Source organism: Sinocyclocheilus anshuiensis, unplaced genomic scaffold (assembly GCF_001515605.1).
Source record: "Sinocyclocheilus anshuiensis isolate Anshui unplaced genomic scaffold, SAMN03320099.WGS_v1.1 scaffold946, whole genome shotgun sequence".
NCBI classification, from domain to species: domain Eukaryota; kingdom Metazoa; phylum Chordata; class Actinopteri; order Cypriniformes; family Cyprinidae; genus Sinocyclocheilus; species Sinocyclocheilus anshuiensis.
In genome coordinates this window covers 1,022,384-1,040,303 of record NW_015540927.1, presented here as the reverse complement: position 1 = coordinate 1,040,303, position 17,920 = coordinate 1,022,384, and the positions used below count along the sequence as shown (strand labels likewise).

General features: G+C 41.9%; 1 protein-coding gene across 2 annotated transcripts in view; it reads left to right on the top strand.

Moving 5' to 3' along the window:
* LOC107689382 (ras GTPase-activating protein 4-like) overlaps positions 1–17,920 on the top strand; it is a 64,365-nt gene that overhangs the window by 25,787 nt on the left and 20,658 nt on the right. For both annotated transcript variants that reach the window (XM_016487343.1, XM_016487345.1), the window contains 4 exons: positions 3,772–3,904; positions 10,079–10,160; positions 10,254–10,391; positions 11,255–11,346. In XM_016487343.1, the coding sequence (XP_016342829.1) occupies positions 3,772–3,904; positions 10,079–10,160; positions 10,254–10,391; positions 11,255–11,346 (445 nt within the window). The remainder of the gene's footprint in view (positions 1–3,771; positions 3,905–10,078; positions 10,161–10,253; positions 10,392–11,254; positions 11,347–17,920) is intronic.

The following is a 17,920-nucleotide window of genomic DNA, read 5'->3' as shown; positions in this document are numbered from 1 at the left end:
CGGTGATACATTTTGGTAGCCCGACTGGAAAACACAATAGCCCCGGGACGTCGGGCTAGCGATTTTGCGAGCCCTGGTGCACTTTAGATCCCCTGAGGAACAATTCCACTCATTCTCTGCTATAGGAGAGGAAGAATTGTGTACACTTGTCAAATCATCAAAACTAAAAACATGTATGTTAGAACCTGTTCCATCTAAGCTACTAAAAGAGGTGCTTTCAGAAGTCATAGATCCTCTTCTTTATATTATTAATTCGTCAATGTCATTAGGATATGTCCCAAAATCCTTCAAACTGGCTGTTATTAAGCCTCTCATAAACAAAAACAACTTGATCCTAGAGAATTAGTTCATTATTGACCTATCTCAAATCTCCCTTTTCTGTAAAAAATACTGGAAAAGGCAGTATCCTCTCAGCTATGTTCCTTCTTAGAGAGAAATGGTATCTGATCCAATCTTACTTATCTGACCATCATCAATTCGTAGCAGTGAATGAAGAGGTATCATATTGATCACAAGTACAATATGGAGTACCACAAGGCTCAGTACTAGGACCGCTGCTTTTCACGCTTTACATGTTACCCTTGGGAGATATCATCAGGAAACATGGTGTTAGCTTTCACTGTTATGCTGATGATACTCGGCTCCATATTTTTTTGTGGCTGACGATATATACCAATTCGCAAAACTAACGGAATGCATAGTTGATATAAAAACTGGATGACTAATAATTTCCTACTGCTGAATTCTGAAAAAAACAGAGGTGTTAATCATTGGATTCCTGCTCTTATCATCCGATCGTGGTTGTATCTCTCTTTTAGTGCTACTGGATCTTAGCTCTGCATTCGACACTACTGACCACAACATTCTTTTGAGTAGACTACAAAATTATGTTGGCTTTAGTGGAATTGCATTGGCATGGTTCAAATCTTACTTATCTGACTGTCATCAGTTCGTAGCAGTGAATGAAGAGATATCATATTGATCTCAAATACAGTATGGAGTACCACAAGGCTCAGTACTAGGACCGCTGCTTTTCACGCTTTACATGTTGCCCTTGGGAGATATCATCAGGAAACATGGTGTTAGCTTTCACTGTTATGCTGATGATACTCGGCTCCATATTTTTTTGTGGCTGACGATATATACCAATTCGCAAAACTAACGGAATGCATAGTTGATATAAAAACTGGATGACTAATAATTTCCTACTGCTGAATTCTGAAAAAAACAGAGGTGTTAATCATTGGACAAAAACCTCTGCATGTAATAACCTAGAACATTGTTTAACACTTGATAGCTGCTCTGTCAATTCTTCATCATCAGTTAGGAATCTAGGTGTGCTATTTGATAGCAATCTTTCCTTTGAAAACCATGTTTCTAGCATTTGTAAAACCGCATTTTTCCATCTTAAAAATGTATAAATTACGACCTATGCTTTCAATGTCAAATGCAGAAACATTAATTCATGTGTTCATGACCTCGAGGTTAGATTAATGTAATTCCTTATTGGGTGGTTGTTCTGCACGCTTAATAAACAGCTGGTCCAAAATGCAGCAGCTAGAGTTGTTACTAGAACCAGGAAGAATGACCATATTAGCCTGGTTCTGTCAACTCTGTACTGGCTCCCTATTGAACATTGTATACATTTTAATATCTTGCTAATTACTTATAAAGCCCTGAATTGTTTAGCTCCTCATTACTTGAGCAAGCTCATATCACATTATAGTCCTTCACGTCCACTGCAATCTCAAAATTCTGGCCATTTGATAATACCTAGAATATCAAAAGCAACTGCGGGTGGCAGATCTTTTTCCTATTTAGCGACCAAACTCTGGGAGGCAGACACACTCTGTCAGTTTAAAGCTACATTAAAGACTCTATCTCTTTAACCTGGCATACACATAACACATTATCACATTTCTATAATTCAAATCTGTTAAAGGATTGTTAGGCTGCATTAATTAGGTCAACCGGAATCGAGAACACTTCCCATAACACCCTATGTACTTGTTACATCGTAAGAAGAATGGCATCTACGCTAATATTAGTCTGTTTCATTCTTATTCTGAGGTCACCGTAGCCACCCAGATCCAGTTTTTTTTCGGACCAGATGGTCACTGTAGCCACCCAGATCCAGTCCATATCCAGACCAGATGGTGGATCAGCACCTAGAGATGACCTCTACAGCCCTGAATGTCACAGCCCCAGAGACAGATCGCCTGTGAAGACCTCGTCAACTAGACGGCCATCGGGACAAGACCATGGGAATCAGACAAGTCCTCTGCACAATCTGACCTGTGTTACAGCGTGGAATTAAACCACACCATGCTGGTTTCATCTGGCCAGAGGAGAACTGGTCCCCCGACTGAGCCTGGTTTCTCCCAAGGTTTTTTTCTCCATTTCTGTCACCGATGGAGTTTTGGTTCCTTGCCACTGTCGCCTTTTGCTTGCTTAGTTGGCGACGCTTAGTTTCTGGCAATATTGTCGGCTTGATTGCACAGACACTATTGGAAGAGAGCTAAACTGGATGATGACATCACTGAATCATCAATGAACTGACCTTAACTGAAAAATTGACTGTTTGTTATTGTCCTCTTGCGTTATTGACCAACTATTGTAGCGTTTGACACTGTAAAGCTGCTTTGACACAATCTCTATTGTATAAAGCACTATATGGTGACTTGACTTGACACGGAAAAAAAATTATAAAAACAATTCATTCCCATGACTTGTTAATTTGAAGCCACGTTTTATTAATTTATTCTCTCATTTCGTGGCCATGTTTTATTAATTTGTTCCCACATTTTAGGAATATCATGAAAGTTAAAAGATAAAAATAACAAAAGACTCCATACTAAAAATAACTTTTTATTCACAGGCAACAGAAATTGCATTCACACAATGTGTTCCTGTAGCTCAGTCAGTAAAGCATGAAAGTCATCATGGGTTTGATTCCCACAGAATACATGAATAAATTGTGAATCTTTAATTTGAGTAATTTTGGATTAAGTAATTTAAATGCCTATGCCTCAAAGAAAGTTTGGAATTACTTTTGTGATTATTATACCAGCACTAGGTGGACTTCAGGGAAAGAAAAGAATGATATGTAATATGGCTTGTTTTTTTTACATTATAGTCCATTGTATACATATTTCTACACAAGCCATTATTCACTACATCCCTTTCACCGAAACTCTAAAATTTGCATACTTGTTCTTGTGTGTTACATGTCTGATTGTGTTTGAATTTGCTGAATGGAGAATGAGATGTAAGAAATAGCTGCAACAGAGCAGATTTTCAGTGAATAACAGCTTAAACCTCAGTCTATTCTTCACATTTTAACACACATTTATTGAACATCCAGCATGTCAGTAAATACTCTTGGTCTACCATAAGCTTATTCTGTAGAAATACAGCAAGTCCATTAATTCTATTACTCTAAGCCTCTTAGAGGTACTGAGGAGGGACATGATATATTACATTTATCCCAACTGAAGACCTGCATGTGTACATGTTTACTGATGTTCCCCTATCAGGTCATATGTGTGTGTTTGCAGATATAGAATAATGTTATGGAGCAGTGAAAGTCAATAATACTGCTCTGAATTCTGCTCCTGCACCATTATGGCGCTGTGAACTAGTTCGCTTTAGGGTCCTTGTCTGTGAACTTAGCCCATGATGACTTGATTGTCTGCTAAATTATTCATATCAGTGTCAATGGCAGATATATGAACTCTCCTTTTTCAGATTCTTGTCTTTTTTTTTGTTTAGGTGTAGATGGATGGATGAACCTAACAGAGATTGACCCAGATGAGGAGGTGCAAGGGGAGATTCACCTCCAGATTTCAGTGCTGGGCTATGGAGATATTCCACGAAAACTGTGCTGCCAAGTCCTAGAGGCAAGGTGAGTAATTGTGAGGAGCAAATGATTTGTGACAGAAATTGTTATTTGTATGTTTTTGTGCATCTTTAATGATCAGTGTAGCCATTTTATTCATTCATGGATGGGAATTGTAAAGAATATAACAGTTCTGGTTCTGATTTCTCTAAGCAATTCTGGTTCCTTAATGATTACATTAACAATTCTTCTAGTACGATTCTTATAGTTATTTTAGATGTGAGAAATAAATATTTGGAATGGAAAAAAAACTAATATTGCAAAAAGTGTGTTTACTTACTAGTAAATATGAACTATCAATGACCTATATTTCTACAGTATTTTTAATTTACATTACTAAAATGAATAAATTAACATTTACTAATACATTTTTAAAATCAAAAGTTGTATCTGTTAACATTAGTAAATATTAAGTTCATTTTATTAACTAACGTTAACAAAGGTTAATAAATGCTGTAAAAATATATTACTCATAGTTAGTTCATAACTAATGCTTTAACTAAAGTGAACAAATAAATCCTTATTATAAAGTGTCTTTTCAGGTGGCACAAATGAAATACAACAATTGACCTTAACTATATATTAAAAATATATAAACAATACAAAAAACAACACAAAAAAATGTGGTAATATATTTCAAATACAAGTTCAAATACTATGCAGACAAAATGTGCGCTGTGATTCTGTTGAATAGGAAACACTTTTGTTCCCTTTCAGTCAGTCACTTCAATGTTGTGTCGAAGTTCCGACACTAGGGGTCGCACTTGGGAGCCCAGACACCTCTGACATCATTGAGAAAAGACCAATGAAATTGACGAGTAAAATTTGCATAGCTGGCCACGCCCCAGACATCAGGGTATAAATAGGCCAGGTGGGATTTGCACACTCGTTCTGTTCTTCAGAGCCAATTAGTGGTGGAATTTTTTATTCTTTCAAGATATTTGTTTATTTTCAGTTCGTTCACCAAAATGATTTGTTCAGATTCGTTCACTGATTCATTCAGTGACCATTTCTTCATATTACATAAATATGCCAGCAGGTGGCGAAAAAGAATGTCATAAGTGTTATGTCTTAGGTCAACAAACGTATTTACTTGTAATAAAAAAAACTGATTTGGCTTTATTAAAATGTGTGCCTAATTTACTCATTAAATATATAAAATAAGTCTAAATAAGTGGTTCAGATGACCAAAGAACATGGTTTTCTTGCATAACTAACATTTTAATTGTTTGGTCAGGCATTTACACATTCATAAATCTGGAATTAAACATGGAGTTATGTTCTGCATGTTAAATATGAATATATAAACAAGTATGTGCACAGCACCTATAACTGCGCTTTGCATCCGCTTTCTGCTGATTGCTGAATGAGATTGACTCACATGCTAAATGACAGACCTACCCGATACACTCTCATTCATTTCATTCACGAAAGACATGTACCATTTCGTTCACGAATGACATGTACCAGTTCGTTCAACTTGTTCACGAATGACATGTACCAGTTCGGTCATTTCATTCACGAACGACATGTACCAGTTCGTTCAACTCGTTCACGAATGACATGTACCAGTTCAGTAATTTCGTTCATGAACGACATGTACCAGTTAGTTCAACTCATTAACAAACGAGAAGATCTCTCTCGTTCAGACTCAAAAGCAACTCGGTCAGTGAAAGGTGTATTCGTTCACTACATTCAACAAATCACATGCGTCATCACATCTCATACTCGAAGGCTATTGGCTTGAAGTTTAGTCATTCTTTGACAGGATGAAACAGTCCACAGAGCTACCCGGTTCACTGAGCTGCGCATGCGCTGCTAATAGCACCACGCTGCTCTGGAGGGAGGGATTTCAGTGAACGAGATATATGAGACAATGGATTACATGAATGAGAACGATTCGTTCACATAAAAGATTTGTTCAAAAAGAGCGATTCGTTCACGAACGTAACATCACTAGAGCCGATGCAGCGCCTCTCTGGGAGATGCAGCACTGCATTCACCTCTCAATCTCCTTGTTGTTAGATCTATGGCACAAGCAGCGGTTTCTCCCTTGCCCATACACAGATATGTGTAGTGAGAGTACCCCTGGGTGCTTCAACGGCGATCTTTGAGAGCAGATTTCTTCTTAAAAGAGCAATTTTTCTAAAAGGATTTTTGTGTGTTTACAAAATACTTTTCCGTCCCGTGTCCTTCTGGTTGCTGTTTGTACATCTCACTCTCTCACAGGCACGATTGCTGTGCTCAGTGTTTGGGCCACGCCCATGCTGAAGCAGCTTTTGTTGATGGTTTATGTCCTTCTTGTGAGGACAGGGCTATCGGCACATTGCGCTTGCGGCGCGCATTATCTTTTTAAAAAGAGACCGCCAATCACCTCAGCTGCTTCCCGTCCTGGCCCTTCTACTTCCGGGTATGAGGCCTTGATTTTGTGCACTGAAGGAGAGCAAGGAGAAGGCCTTGATTATGTGCACTGAAGGAGAGCAAGGAGATGTTGCGGGAGCAGTTGCACCAGATGAATTCCTGCGGACCTCTCGTTCCTCCAACTGCACGTGTTCTCCAGTAGAATTTCTGGGTGAGTCTGAGAGCCCGCCTCAGCACGGGTTCGATCTCTCATTCGGGGCTTGCAATGAGGATGAGTTGTCTATCACAGCATTGGAGGGTGGGACTGACTGATTGGAATTGGATGACTCTACTAAAGCGGCACTTCTGGCTGCTGTGTGTCAGTCAGAGCCTGACACTGAGGTGGCAAAGTTGCTTACTTGGGCAGCAGAGAGCATCAGGCTTAAGTGGACTCTTCCACCCTGTCCTGAGTGCTCTCGCTTGGATGATTGGTTCTTGGAGACTGAGTGTGAAACTGAGCTGTGCTCTGCCCCAGTTCCTTTCTTCCCAGAAGTGCACAAGGAGCTGATGAAATCGTGGAAGGCACCTTTTTACTATAACATGATACACTGGTTCCTCCGCTCTCACCACCCTTGACAGCGAGCGAGGGAATACACAGGGGTCCCCCGGGTGGAGAGAGCGATTGTGGTGCATTTTGCACTCGAAACACAGCCACCTGGAGGGGCCATCTGAGACTCCCGTCCAGAGCAAATAAGTTACCTCATCCCTTGTGGTGAGAGCTTATACTGCTTCTGGACAAGCTGTGTCTGCTTTGCATGCCATGGCTGTCCTGCAGGTGTTCAGGCCAGGGTTTGCACAAGGGTGGTCCCAATCCGGAGCATGCAGAAACGGTGACTGACTATGCCCTCCGGGCTACGAAGGTCATGGTGCAGGCTCTGGGGAGGGCGATGTCCACATTAGTGGTCCAGGAGCAAAAAACAGATGCCTGCCTCAGCGTGGGTCAGGTTCTACGTCTGAACCCCCAAAGCATTCTGTTTACCTCAGTGTGAGGCGAGAATGCTCTTGTTCTTTGTGTGGAAGTTGCGACCCTTCTGGCTAAGGGCATGATAAAGCCTGTCTCCCCGGGCGAGATGAAGAAGGGGTTTTACAGTCCCTACTTCATTGTACCCAAGAAGGGTGGGGGGATCAGACCAATCTTGGACTTAAAGGTGCTGAACCGGTCCCTTCACAAGCTCCCATTCAGAATTCTATGCTCAAACATGTTAACATGTGTCAGGTACCGAGATTGGTTTGCGGCAATAGACCTGAAGGACGCATGCTTTCATGTCTCAATCCTTCCAAGACATGGACCGTTTCTTCGGTTTTCTTTTGAGCTCAGGTCTCTGCGTGCCACTCACATTCCGGGCAACCCCTAGAACAGACTTCCTCTCACGGCAGGTCATGCTCCGAGGTGAGTGGAGGCTTCGCCCCCAGATGGTCCAGCTTATTTTTAGTTTTATTCGGTCAGGCGCAGATAGATCTGTTTGGCTCACATGAATCCACTCATTGCCCTCTGTGGTTTTCCCTGACAGAGGCCCAACTGGCCCAGAGGCCTACATGTATATGCGTTTCCCCCAGTGAGCCTCAATTTGCACGGACTCTGTGTAAAGTCAGGGAGGACATGGAACAACTCTTGTCTGTGGCACCTTATTTGCCCAACAAGACTCGGTTCTCTGAGCTCGTGTTGTTGGCATCAGCTCCTCCCTGGCGGATTCCCCTGAGGAGGGACCTTCTCTCTCAGGGGAAGGGTACAATCTGGCACCCGCACCCAGATCTCTGGAACCTCCATGTCTGGTCCTTGGACGCGACCAGGAGGAACTCAGGAATTTTTCACCCACAATGGTGAATACCATTACAGAGTCTAGGGCCCCCTTTATGGGGCAGCTATATGACCTGAAATGGCGCATTTTCGTAAAATTGTGTTTTTCCCATGGGAAGGATCCTCGGAGATGTGGCATCAGATCTGTGCAATTTTTCCTTCAAGAGGACCTGGACAGGTGCTTGTAGTTGGCAGATTGGTTGGGAAGCACAGTCTGGTTATCAGGTTCCTATGAGGCACCCAAGGCCACTCCTCATACCCTGTTGGGGTCTTTCAGTGGCCCTTCAGGCCTAACACAGAGATCCGTTTGAGCCCCTTCATTCAGTTGGTCTTAGTGCCCTCTCTATGAAGACGGCCTTCCTGACTGCGCTCACTTATATCAAGAGGGTGGGGGATCTCCAAGCCCTCTCCATTAACGAATTGTGCCTAGAATTTGGGCGGCAGGCTCTCGCGTTATCCTGAGACCCTGGCCTGGATATGTGCCCAGGTTCCCCTCCACTTCTTCAGGGATCAGGTGGTAACCCTGCAAGCTATCCCCCTGCAGGAAGTGGAGCCTGACCTGTCTCTGTTGTGTCCAGTGCGAGTCCTGCACATCTATCTGGAATGCACACAGAGTTTCAGATTATCTGGACAGCTCTTTGTTTGCTTTGGAGGACAGCAGAAGAAGAAAGCTGTCCTTCCCTATGTAGTACTCTCTTTTAGGTGAGTCCATAGGATGTATTTCCATATTTTATCTCCCCTTTGGGTAGGATGTGATCTCTGTAGTGTTCTTTCCCCTCTTGGGGAAATGAATGCTTCCCCAACGTTACAACCAGGACTTTTCAACAATTATTTTTCTTGTTTTTTTTTTTTCAGAATGAGGAAAGGCTCCAGCTGGAGGTGACCTCTGCCTTATAGGCTCTCCCAGATGTCACAATGTCAAAGTGACCAACAGAAAGAGAATGTCTCGGTTATGTATGTTAGCCCTCGTTCCCTGTTGGAGGGAATGGAGACATTGTGTCCCCTATGCCACAAATCTGAACTGCTTCTGGGTGGGTTGAGACACCTCTCGATTCCTCGATTCGAGTGAGCAAATGCCATGCTGGCCTATTTATACCTGGATGTCCGGGGCGTGGCCAGCTATGTAAATTTTGCTCACCAATTTCATTGGCCTTTTCTCAATGATGTCAGAGGTGTCTGGGCTCCCAAGTGCAACCCCTAGTGTCAGAACTTCGAAACAATGGGTGCTTCTCAATATCCCTCCTCGTTTCCTCGCTCCTCTCTCCTCCATCCTATGACCCGGAAACCGATCGAGCTCAGCCATCTTGTAGGACTTTGCGGAAGTGTTTTTCATTGAAAAACCTGATGCACGTATACATTCTCCTCCCCCTTCACATTTGTTGTAATAATTTTAATTTATATTTTACCTTTGCAGTTTAAATAAACCATACATTTCATATATTTCAAACAGGGCATCTTGCTTTATTAATATTTATTATGAATGTCTTAAATAGCAAACTTTAACAACATAAGGGCAGATCCCTTTAGCGCAGCTGATGATGCTTTGAAGTGACGCTAAAGGGTACGAGGGTATATCATTTCACTTGATTCAACTCTTGATTTATTTTTAGTGCAGTATTTTTAGTATTTTATTTTAAGAGAGTGTTCCTTCTGCATTGGTGGAAAAATGCAAGCCAATTAGCATGGGTAGTGCCACAAAAACCCTGAATTATAGTGCCAAAGGTATACTGTCTGAATTAAACCATGAAAAAAGTAGAACAAGATACTCCAGTATTACATAAAATTAGACTTGGGTTAACAATTTGATGATTAAGTACTATAAGGACAATGTATTTAAAAGATTTTGAATCGAAAACAAAAAACATCTCAGTATGTGTGAATCAGGCATTGACCGCTGGAATGGGAATTCAGAGATTTTATCTTCATAAGCTACATTTGGATTTGTGTCTAATAGCTTTGAATACTTTCGCCTTTGTTTCTAGAGATCTTGCAAAAAAGGATCGCAACGGGGCTTCTGATCCTTTTGTTAGAGTGAGATACAATGGCAAAACGTATGAAAGTGCGGTGAGGACGTGCCTCTGTATATTTATGATTTCATTTGCCACACAGTTACAACTTTCTGTCTGTTACTGATTACCATGACCCTGCTTCCTCCAGGTGGTTAAAAAGTCCTGTTACCCACGGTGGAATGAGAGTTTTGAGTTTGAGCTGGACGAGACGCTAGCTGACACTGGCTTATTGAGTGTGGAGGTTTGGGACTGGGATCTGGTCAGCAGAAATGACTTTCTGGGAAAGGTGACTGTACAGAATAGACATTTCCTTGAGTCCTTAGAGATTTGGTTTAGAGGATTCCCTCATGTTCTAAAGCTGACCTTTGTCTTAGTTTAAAATAAAAACCCAATGCATTTAATTAGTATGACATTATGTTTTTAAAAAGTGTTTAAAAATGTAAATTCTGTCATTATTTTTTCACCCTTATATTGTTCAAAATGTGTATGCACATTATCATTAAATAAATTAAATATACATTAAATATGCATTGTCATTAAAGTAAAATTACTGAACCTAAGCATAGGAGCCTGATAAAAATGCTAATTTTAGATATATAGACACATGAACATATATACACATTCACATACATACATACACACACACACACACACACATTCACACATAAGAGTATAAATAGGTTAACCTTTTCTTAAACCCTTTCTTAACAGTGTTTTCTTATCAATGTTGTCCTCCACCCTTATGGGGAAAATATTCATTTTTTCTTATGCATATCATGTTCATGGCTCCACGCAAATAGACCTACAATGAAAAAATGGTTTTGGATCATTTCCATTTGCCCTCTTTTTATTTAGAACAACAACTTAAATGAAACGGGCAAACAGTCAAACATTGCAACTATATTCATTATTCATGCCCTATATATATATATATATATATATATATATATAGCAAATATGTTTTACTTGTCATGTCAGTATAGTGCAATTCCTGAATTTACAGTTTCATAATATTGCTTTTGTGGCTCTGTTTGACATGTTCACTGTGACATTACCTTTGTCACCCAATAATAAGTGTTCCAATTGCTGTGTTTAGCTTCGGTTGCTTTGATAGCTAATTGTCATGCTGATTGATGTGTTTTCCTTCAGGTCCTGTTCAACATCAACAAGCTTCAGTCTGCCCAGCAAGAGGAGGGCTGGTTTCGCCTTGGGCCTGACAAATCCAAACATAGTGAATATGAGTGAGTGTATTTGGAATTGTGGCAAATATGCACATTGCCTAAGCAATCCTTGAACTTTGGTTGCCACAGCAACAAATATTTACCTTTAACGGTTGCCTGTGGCAAAGCAATTAGCAGAAGGGCAATAAAATATAATAGATAATAGAACTATACTTTTGAAAAAGTACAACTTCCCTGGGAATTTGTCTGAGCTAACATTGGAGGATTGTTACACATTCTTCCCTCAGGCTTTCGCAGTGTTACACTTACGTGTTCTGGTCCATTTGTTGACAGGAAGAACTAATCCTTTCCCTGGTTAAATCCTGGGATTTTTTTTCTGTTCGTTTGCTGTATCTCCCCCTTCACCCATCCTTCCTCTCCATCCATAAGAGATAATTTGGCCACGTGGATTGACAGTGGGGATTATATCTCAAGCTGGCACAGGAGGAGTGGGATGGAAAGGCTTATGTAAAAACTCCAGTAAGGGGGATTCGGTTGGGTGATGACAAAAGCTATGCGTCATCTGAGAGCTGGTGCGAGTATGTGGGTAGATTAAGACAGAGAGTGTTTTTGGGGACATGGCGAGTCAGTGTGACAGACTTCTGTCCATGTGGGCAAAGGAGTCATTGACATTAATTTGTTAATTTATTCATTCACTTGACACCATTGTGCCGAAGAACTTGCTTTCTAAATCCTTCTATGAGGATTCCACATCTACACAGATAAATGGATCCGGCTTGAGCAACTTCACACAGTGTTATATAGACAAGGTGTAATATTGTGTGAATGCTAGGGGCAGACACAGGAATGTTTTCGGCATTTGAGTATCATATGTAGATCATTTTTCTTTTTAATTTTCAAAATGTTGGAGCATCCTGTTTTTGTATACCTTCTTAAAGGCCAAGGGATTGCATTTAGGGAGTGCATAGACTGAATGTCCATGATTTGGGGTCACAGATTGACTTTATTATCTTTAAGTTAGTGGGTCCTAGTGATCTCAAATGATTTAAGTTTAAAAATAATAATAGTAATTCCAAAATGAAAAATAAAAATTATATTATAATTTACTCATTCTCGTGTTGTTCCAAACCTGTATGACTTACTTTCTTCTTTGGAACACAAAAAATATATATTTTTTAGAATGTTGGTAACCAAAACATTTCAGTTCCCATTAACTTCAGTTATATATTTTGACTACACAGTGGAAGTCAATGGGAACCAAAACCTCTTTTTTTCACTTCAAACTCTTGTAATTTGATCCTCTGAACTAATATAAACCAATTTGAAACACTATCAATATTATTGAAACACTAACCCAAAACTAATGAAACTTTTGATCTCAAGAGAATGTTAACTACGGCTACTCACAAATCAGGCAACCAACTGGTCCTTATGTACACACGACACTGCTCCACTGATCATGTACTGGTTACTCCACTGCACACCTCGGCTCACTTCCTCCTCACTCTTAACCTCAACATGGTTCCTGACACAACACATACCCCTCCACATGTCATCTTTCGATGTAACCTACACTCACTCTCACCCTCCCTTGCTGGATCTGTCCGCTGCTTTTGTCACGGTTAACCACCAGATCCTCCTGTCAACCCTATTGGCAAAGGGCATCCTAGGAACCACACTCCAGTGGTTTGAGTCTTATCTCTCAGATTGGTCCTTCAAGATATCTTGGAGAGGTGAGGTGTCCAAGTCACAACATTTAACTACTGGGGTGCCTCAGGGCTCAGTTCTTGGACCACTTCTCTTCTCTGTCTACATGGCATCACTAGGTTCTGTCATTCAGAAACATGGCTTTTAATATCACTGCTATGCTGATGACACTCAGCTCTACCTCTCATTCCATCCAGATGATCAGACATTTCTTGCTGGATGAAGGATCATCACCTTCAGCGCAACCTAGCTAAGACAGAACTGCTTGTTGTTCCATCAAACCCATCGTTTCATCACAATTTCACCATCCAGTTAGGCACATCAACCATAACTCCTTCAAAAACAGCCAGAAACCTTGGAGTTAATCTGCCCGGTTCTGCAGATTTGCTTTATTCAACATCAAGAAGATCAGGCCCTTTCTTTCGGAACATGCTTCACAACTCCTTGTTCAAGCTCTTGTTCTGTCCAGGCTGGACTATTGCAATGCTCTCTTGGCAGGTCTTCCAGCCGGTTCTATCAAACCTTTACAATTAATCCAGAAAAAATTTGAAAGAGCCTAAAAGAATGCACGTCACACCTCTGTTTATCAATTTGCACTGGCTACCAATAGCTGCTCGCATAAAATTCAAGGCATTAATATGGAGTTAACATCGTACGCTGCTCAATACACAGCATTTTATTGTTATGAAAGTACCATGAGCTGCATAAAAACACATACAGAAAATATATAGTCACAATCATATATCTGTTTGCTTTCATATTTCATGTGTAGAAAAAAACTGTTTCTCTGATTTTTTTATACACGGAATGGCAGGAGATATGATTGAGATATGATTGTTATCCATTGTTCTCATTTGTAAGTCGCTTTGGATAAAAGCATCTGCTAAATGACTAAATGTAAATGTACTGTAAATGTAATGTTTGCCTACAAAACCACCACTGGCTCTGCACCCCTTTACCTAAATTCATTAGTTCAGACTTATGCGCCCTCTAGAAGCTTGGGCTCTGCAAGTGAACGTTGCTTTATTGTGCCATCCCAAAGAGGCACAAAATCACTTTCACTGACTTTTAAATTAAATGTTCCCTCCTGGTGGAATGACCTGCCCAACTCAGTCCGAACAGAGTCCTTAGCCATCTTCAAGAATCGGCTAAAAACACATCTCTTCCATCTTTATTTGAACCTCTAACTCTAGCACTCTCTATTCTAATTCTATTATATTCTTTATAAAAAAAAAAAAACTTGCCCCTTTTAGACTTTCACTCTATTTATTTATTTATTTACTAACTGCTTGTTTTCTTAAAAAAAAACTAACACTTGCTTCTCTAATCTTTTTGTATTCTATCTATTTGTTTTCTTTTTATTTATTATACAATTAACAAAAGCAAAAAAGGCCTCTAACACTAGCTTGCTCTATTCTTTTTCTATTCTATCTGTTTTCTTTTTATTTATTATATGATTTAAAAAAAACTTGCTACATGTACTGCATTAAGCTAAATGAGACTTGTTATAGCACTTGCATATTATTGCTCTTTTGTTGATTTTGATTGTTTCTATTGTCCTCATTTGTAAGTCGCTTTGGATAAAAGTGTCTGCTAAATGTCTAAATGTAAATGTAAATGTAAATGTAATGAATTAAAACACGAATGAAGAGCTAATGAACGGAAACACTAACCCAAAACTTTTGGACTTTTGAAATAATTTAATATAAATTATAACTTCATTTTATATAAAAATGTTGTATAAAATAAGATTGTCATGCCCTTGGACTGCCCCTGTGTTCTGTGTCTTGTGTTTTGCTCCCCATGTGCTCCCCATGACCCAGTTTCTCCGGTGTTTGATTGTGTCCATTGATTTCAGGTATTTCTTGTCAATTCCCTCGTTTAGTTCCTGTATTTAAGCCCTGTGTTTTCCTGAGACCTGCGTCCAGTCTAAACATCAATCTCCTGTGCTACGTGTGTGTTCCTTCCCGTGAGTCTTTATTTGGATTAATAAAGATTGTCTCTTCTTGAATTCTCCCACATCTCCTTGCTCCTTTGCTCCTCGCTCCGACACAGTAGGCAGACCGTGACAGAAGACTGGACCTGTAAACAGTGATGGAGATCGCCGCGAGATTCTCCGCCTTAGCCCGCAGGAATCTCCCGTTTGTCGAGTTCGCTCAAAAATTCTGCGGGCTCGCCATTATGATGGTGCTGGATGACGCAACGCTGAATTCTCTATTCTGGATCGGGGCCAACTACCATCACCCCGTCGACCTCCCAGACACCACTGGACTGAGCTGGAGGTAAGGGATCCTCCGGTGTCTGGAAAGTGTCCGGCCCCGATTCAGAACCAGCCCGACGTCAAGCCCGCCGGTCGCTCTGCAGTCAAGCCCGCCAGCCGCTGCACTCTCATGGCCGTGAGCCACTCAGCTGTCAAGCCCGCTGGCCAATTCCCTCCCAAGCCCTCAGCTGACAGCAGCTGTCTCCTTTACCTCTGCTCAAAAGAGGAGAACGCGGAGAAATAGACTGTCAGCTCCAGCCCCTGAGTCTGCTCCAGTGTCGGCTCCAGCCCCTGAGTCCGCTCCAGGAAGGGCTCCAGTTCCCATGTCCAGCCCAAAGAGGGCTCCATTCCCCAATTCAAGCCCAGAGAAAGACTCTGTTCCCAAGTCAAGCCCGGGGAGGGCTCCTGTTCCAAAGCCAAGCCCAGAGAGGGCTGTGGTTCCCACGTCTAGCCCAGAGAGGGCTCCTGTTCCCACGTCAAGCCCAGGGAGGGCTCCTGTTCCCAAGTTAAGCCCATGGTTCCCTGAACTGCCTGATACGCCATGGGTCCCAGAATGGGTACCGCCCTGGAGGCCGTCCGTCCTGTGTAAGCCTGTCCCTAGAGGCTTGCAGAGCGCCCACTCCCCTCCCCGTTGGAAGTTACGAGGCGCGTGGATGCACCTTCAGGGAGGGGGAGGTAATGTCACGCCCTTGGACTGCCCCTGTGTTCCGTGTCTTGTGTTGTGCTCCCCATGTGCTCCCCATTGTGTCCATTGATTTCAGGTGTTTCTTGTCAATTCTCTCGTTTAGTTCCTGTATTTAAGCCCTGTGTCTTCCTGAGTCCTGCGTCCAGTCTAAACGTCAATCTCCTGTGCTACGTGTGTGTTCCTTCCTGTGAGTCTTTATTTGAATTAATAAAGATTGTCACCAAGGAATTGAGAAACATACACCAAGCCTTTCCTTAGAAAGGGGCCATGCCAGAAGGGGCCGCTCACACAACTTGGCAGAAACGGGGGAACCCGAATAGATCAAGGGGAACATCCCACCCAAGTTACGAGCACAGCTATCCTCAGATGGATATGCTTTGTGAGAAGAACTAGCCTGGATACACAAGACCACTGAAGAGGCTAACTAGAAAGCCTCTAGAGGAGATAGAGATCTCTACATAAATCGCAGGTAAAGAGAGTAGCTGCAGAGCTAGAACACAGCTATCTTTAGATAGTATCTAAGGTCTTATGAAGGCTTGTGGACCAGAATAACATAGCCGAGATAGCCTTCCTACAGAGCTGCTCAGACCACAGAGAGTGGGCTATCTAGTTAATACCCTTGCAGGGGAGATAGCACTATCTAGGCAAGGGCTCAAGCAGACCGCTACTTAAAGGGTTACTCCACCCCAAAATGAAAATTTTGTCATTAATCACTAACCCCCATGTCGTTCCAAACCCGTAAAAGCTTTGTTTGACTTCAGAACACAATTTAAAATTTAAAATTCAGATTGAACCACTGATGGCAGATGGACTATTTTGATGATGTCTTTCATACTTTTGTGGGCCTTGACAGTGTTATTTACTTGGCAGTCAATGGGACAGTCACAAGCCTCCTGGTTTTCATCCAAAATATTTTAAATTGTGTTCCGAAGACGAACAAAGCTTTTACGGGTTTGGAACGACATGGGGGGAAGTGATTAATAACAAAATTTTCATTTTGGGGTGGAGTAACCCTTTAAGGACCCTAAGAAGGGAGCAGTCACTGAGCTGGCACATAGCCTACCAGAAGAGGGCTACTTAAAACCCTAAGCAGGGGAGCAATCACTGAGCTAGCACATAGCTATCCTCAGATAGCTAGGCTATAGGAAAGGGGACCACTCCAGGAGAGGGCTCACCGCAACTGCAGTAGAACACAGCTAGCCTCAGATAGCTGTAATTAAGTAAGCCGCGACCTGCCATAACAATGGCTGGACTATAACTACCCTCAGGTGGCTATACTAAGGAGGTCCCTAATCCATGTCAGTCCCACAGTAGGCTAGCAAAGCACCGTGTTATTGACCAGGAGCTCACAAGAGGGAGGACATCAGTAAATGATTCGCTAAGAGCGAACACATAAACATCATTAGTCCAAGATCAAAGGCTGATGTAAGCTGTGGCCATAGCACAAGAGGGCTGAACACAGCTCTCCTCGAATAGCAGTTCACTCAGATAAGGCTGAAGATAGCCCAGACCACGGAAGTGGGCCATCTACTTAAAACCCCGAAGGGGAGACAGCACAGTCCATGCAAGGGGCTCACAGAGACAACTATTTAAAAACCCTAAAAAGGGGAGCAGTCTCCGAGCTGGAACACAGCTATCCTCAAATAGCAGATTCCTAGACAAAGACTTCAGTGCTTAATCGAGAGATATTGTGCCAAGGGGAACCCAACCTAGTTAAGAAGCCAGGCTAGAACATAGCTGCCCTCAGCCATATTCCAGAGCAAAGTAAGCTTGGCCTGGAGCATAACCACCCGGAGACGGCTACACTCCGGCTTAAAACAGGAAGAGACATTCCCCATAACCACTCTAGGTGCTGAAAACCCTGGGAGAGAAAACTCGCAAGCCTCTCTCCACAGGATATTTAAATATATTCACACCCAGCGAGCCTCTCCACACACATTAACATGCATATTAGAGAGGCACGGCCGAGCTGAATATAGCTC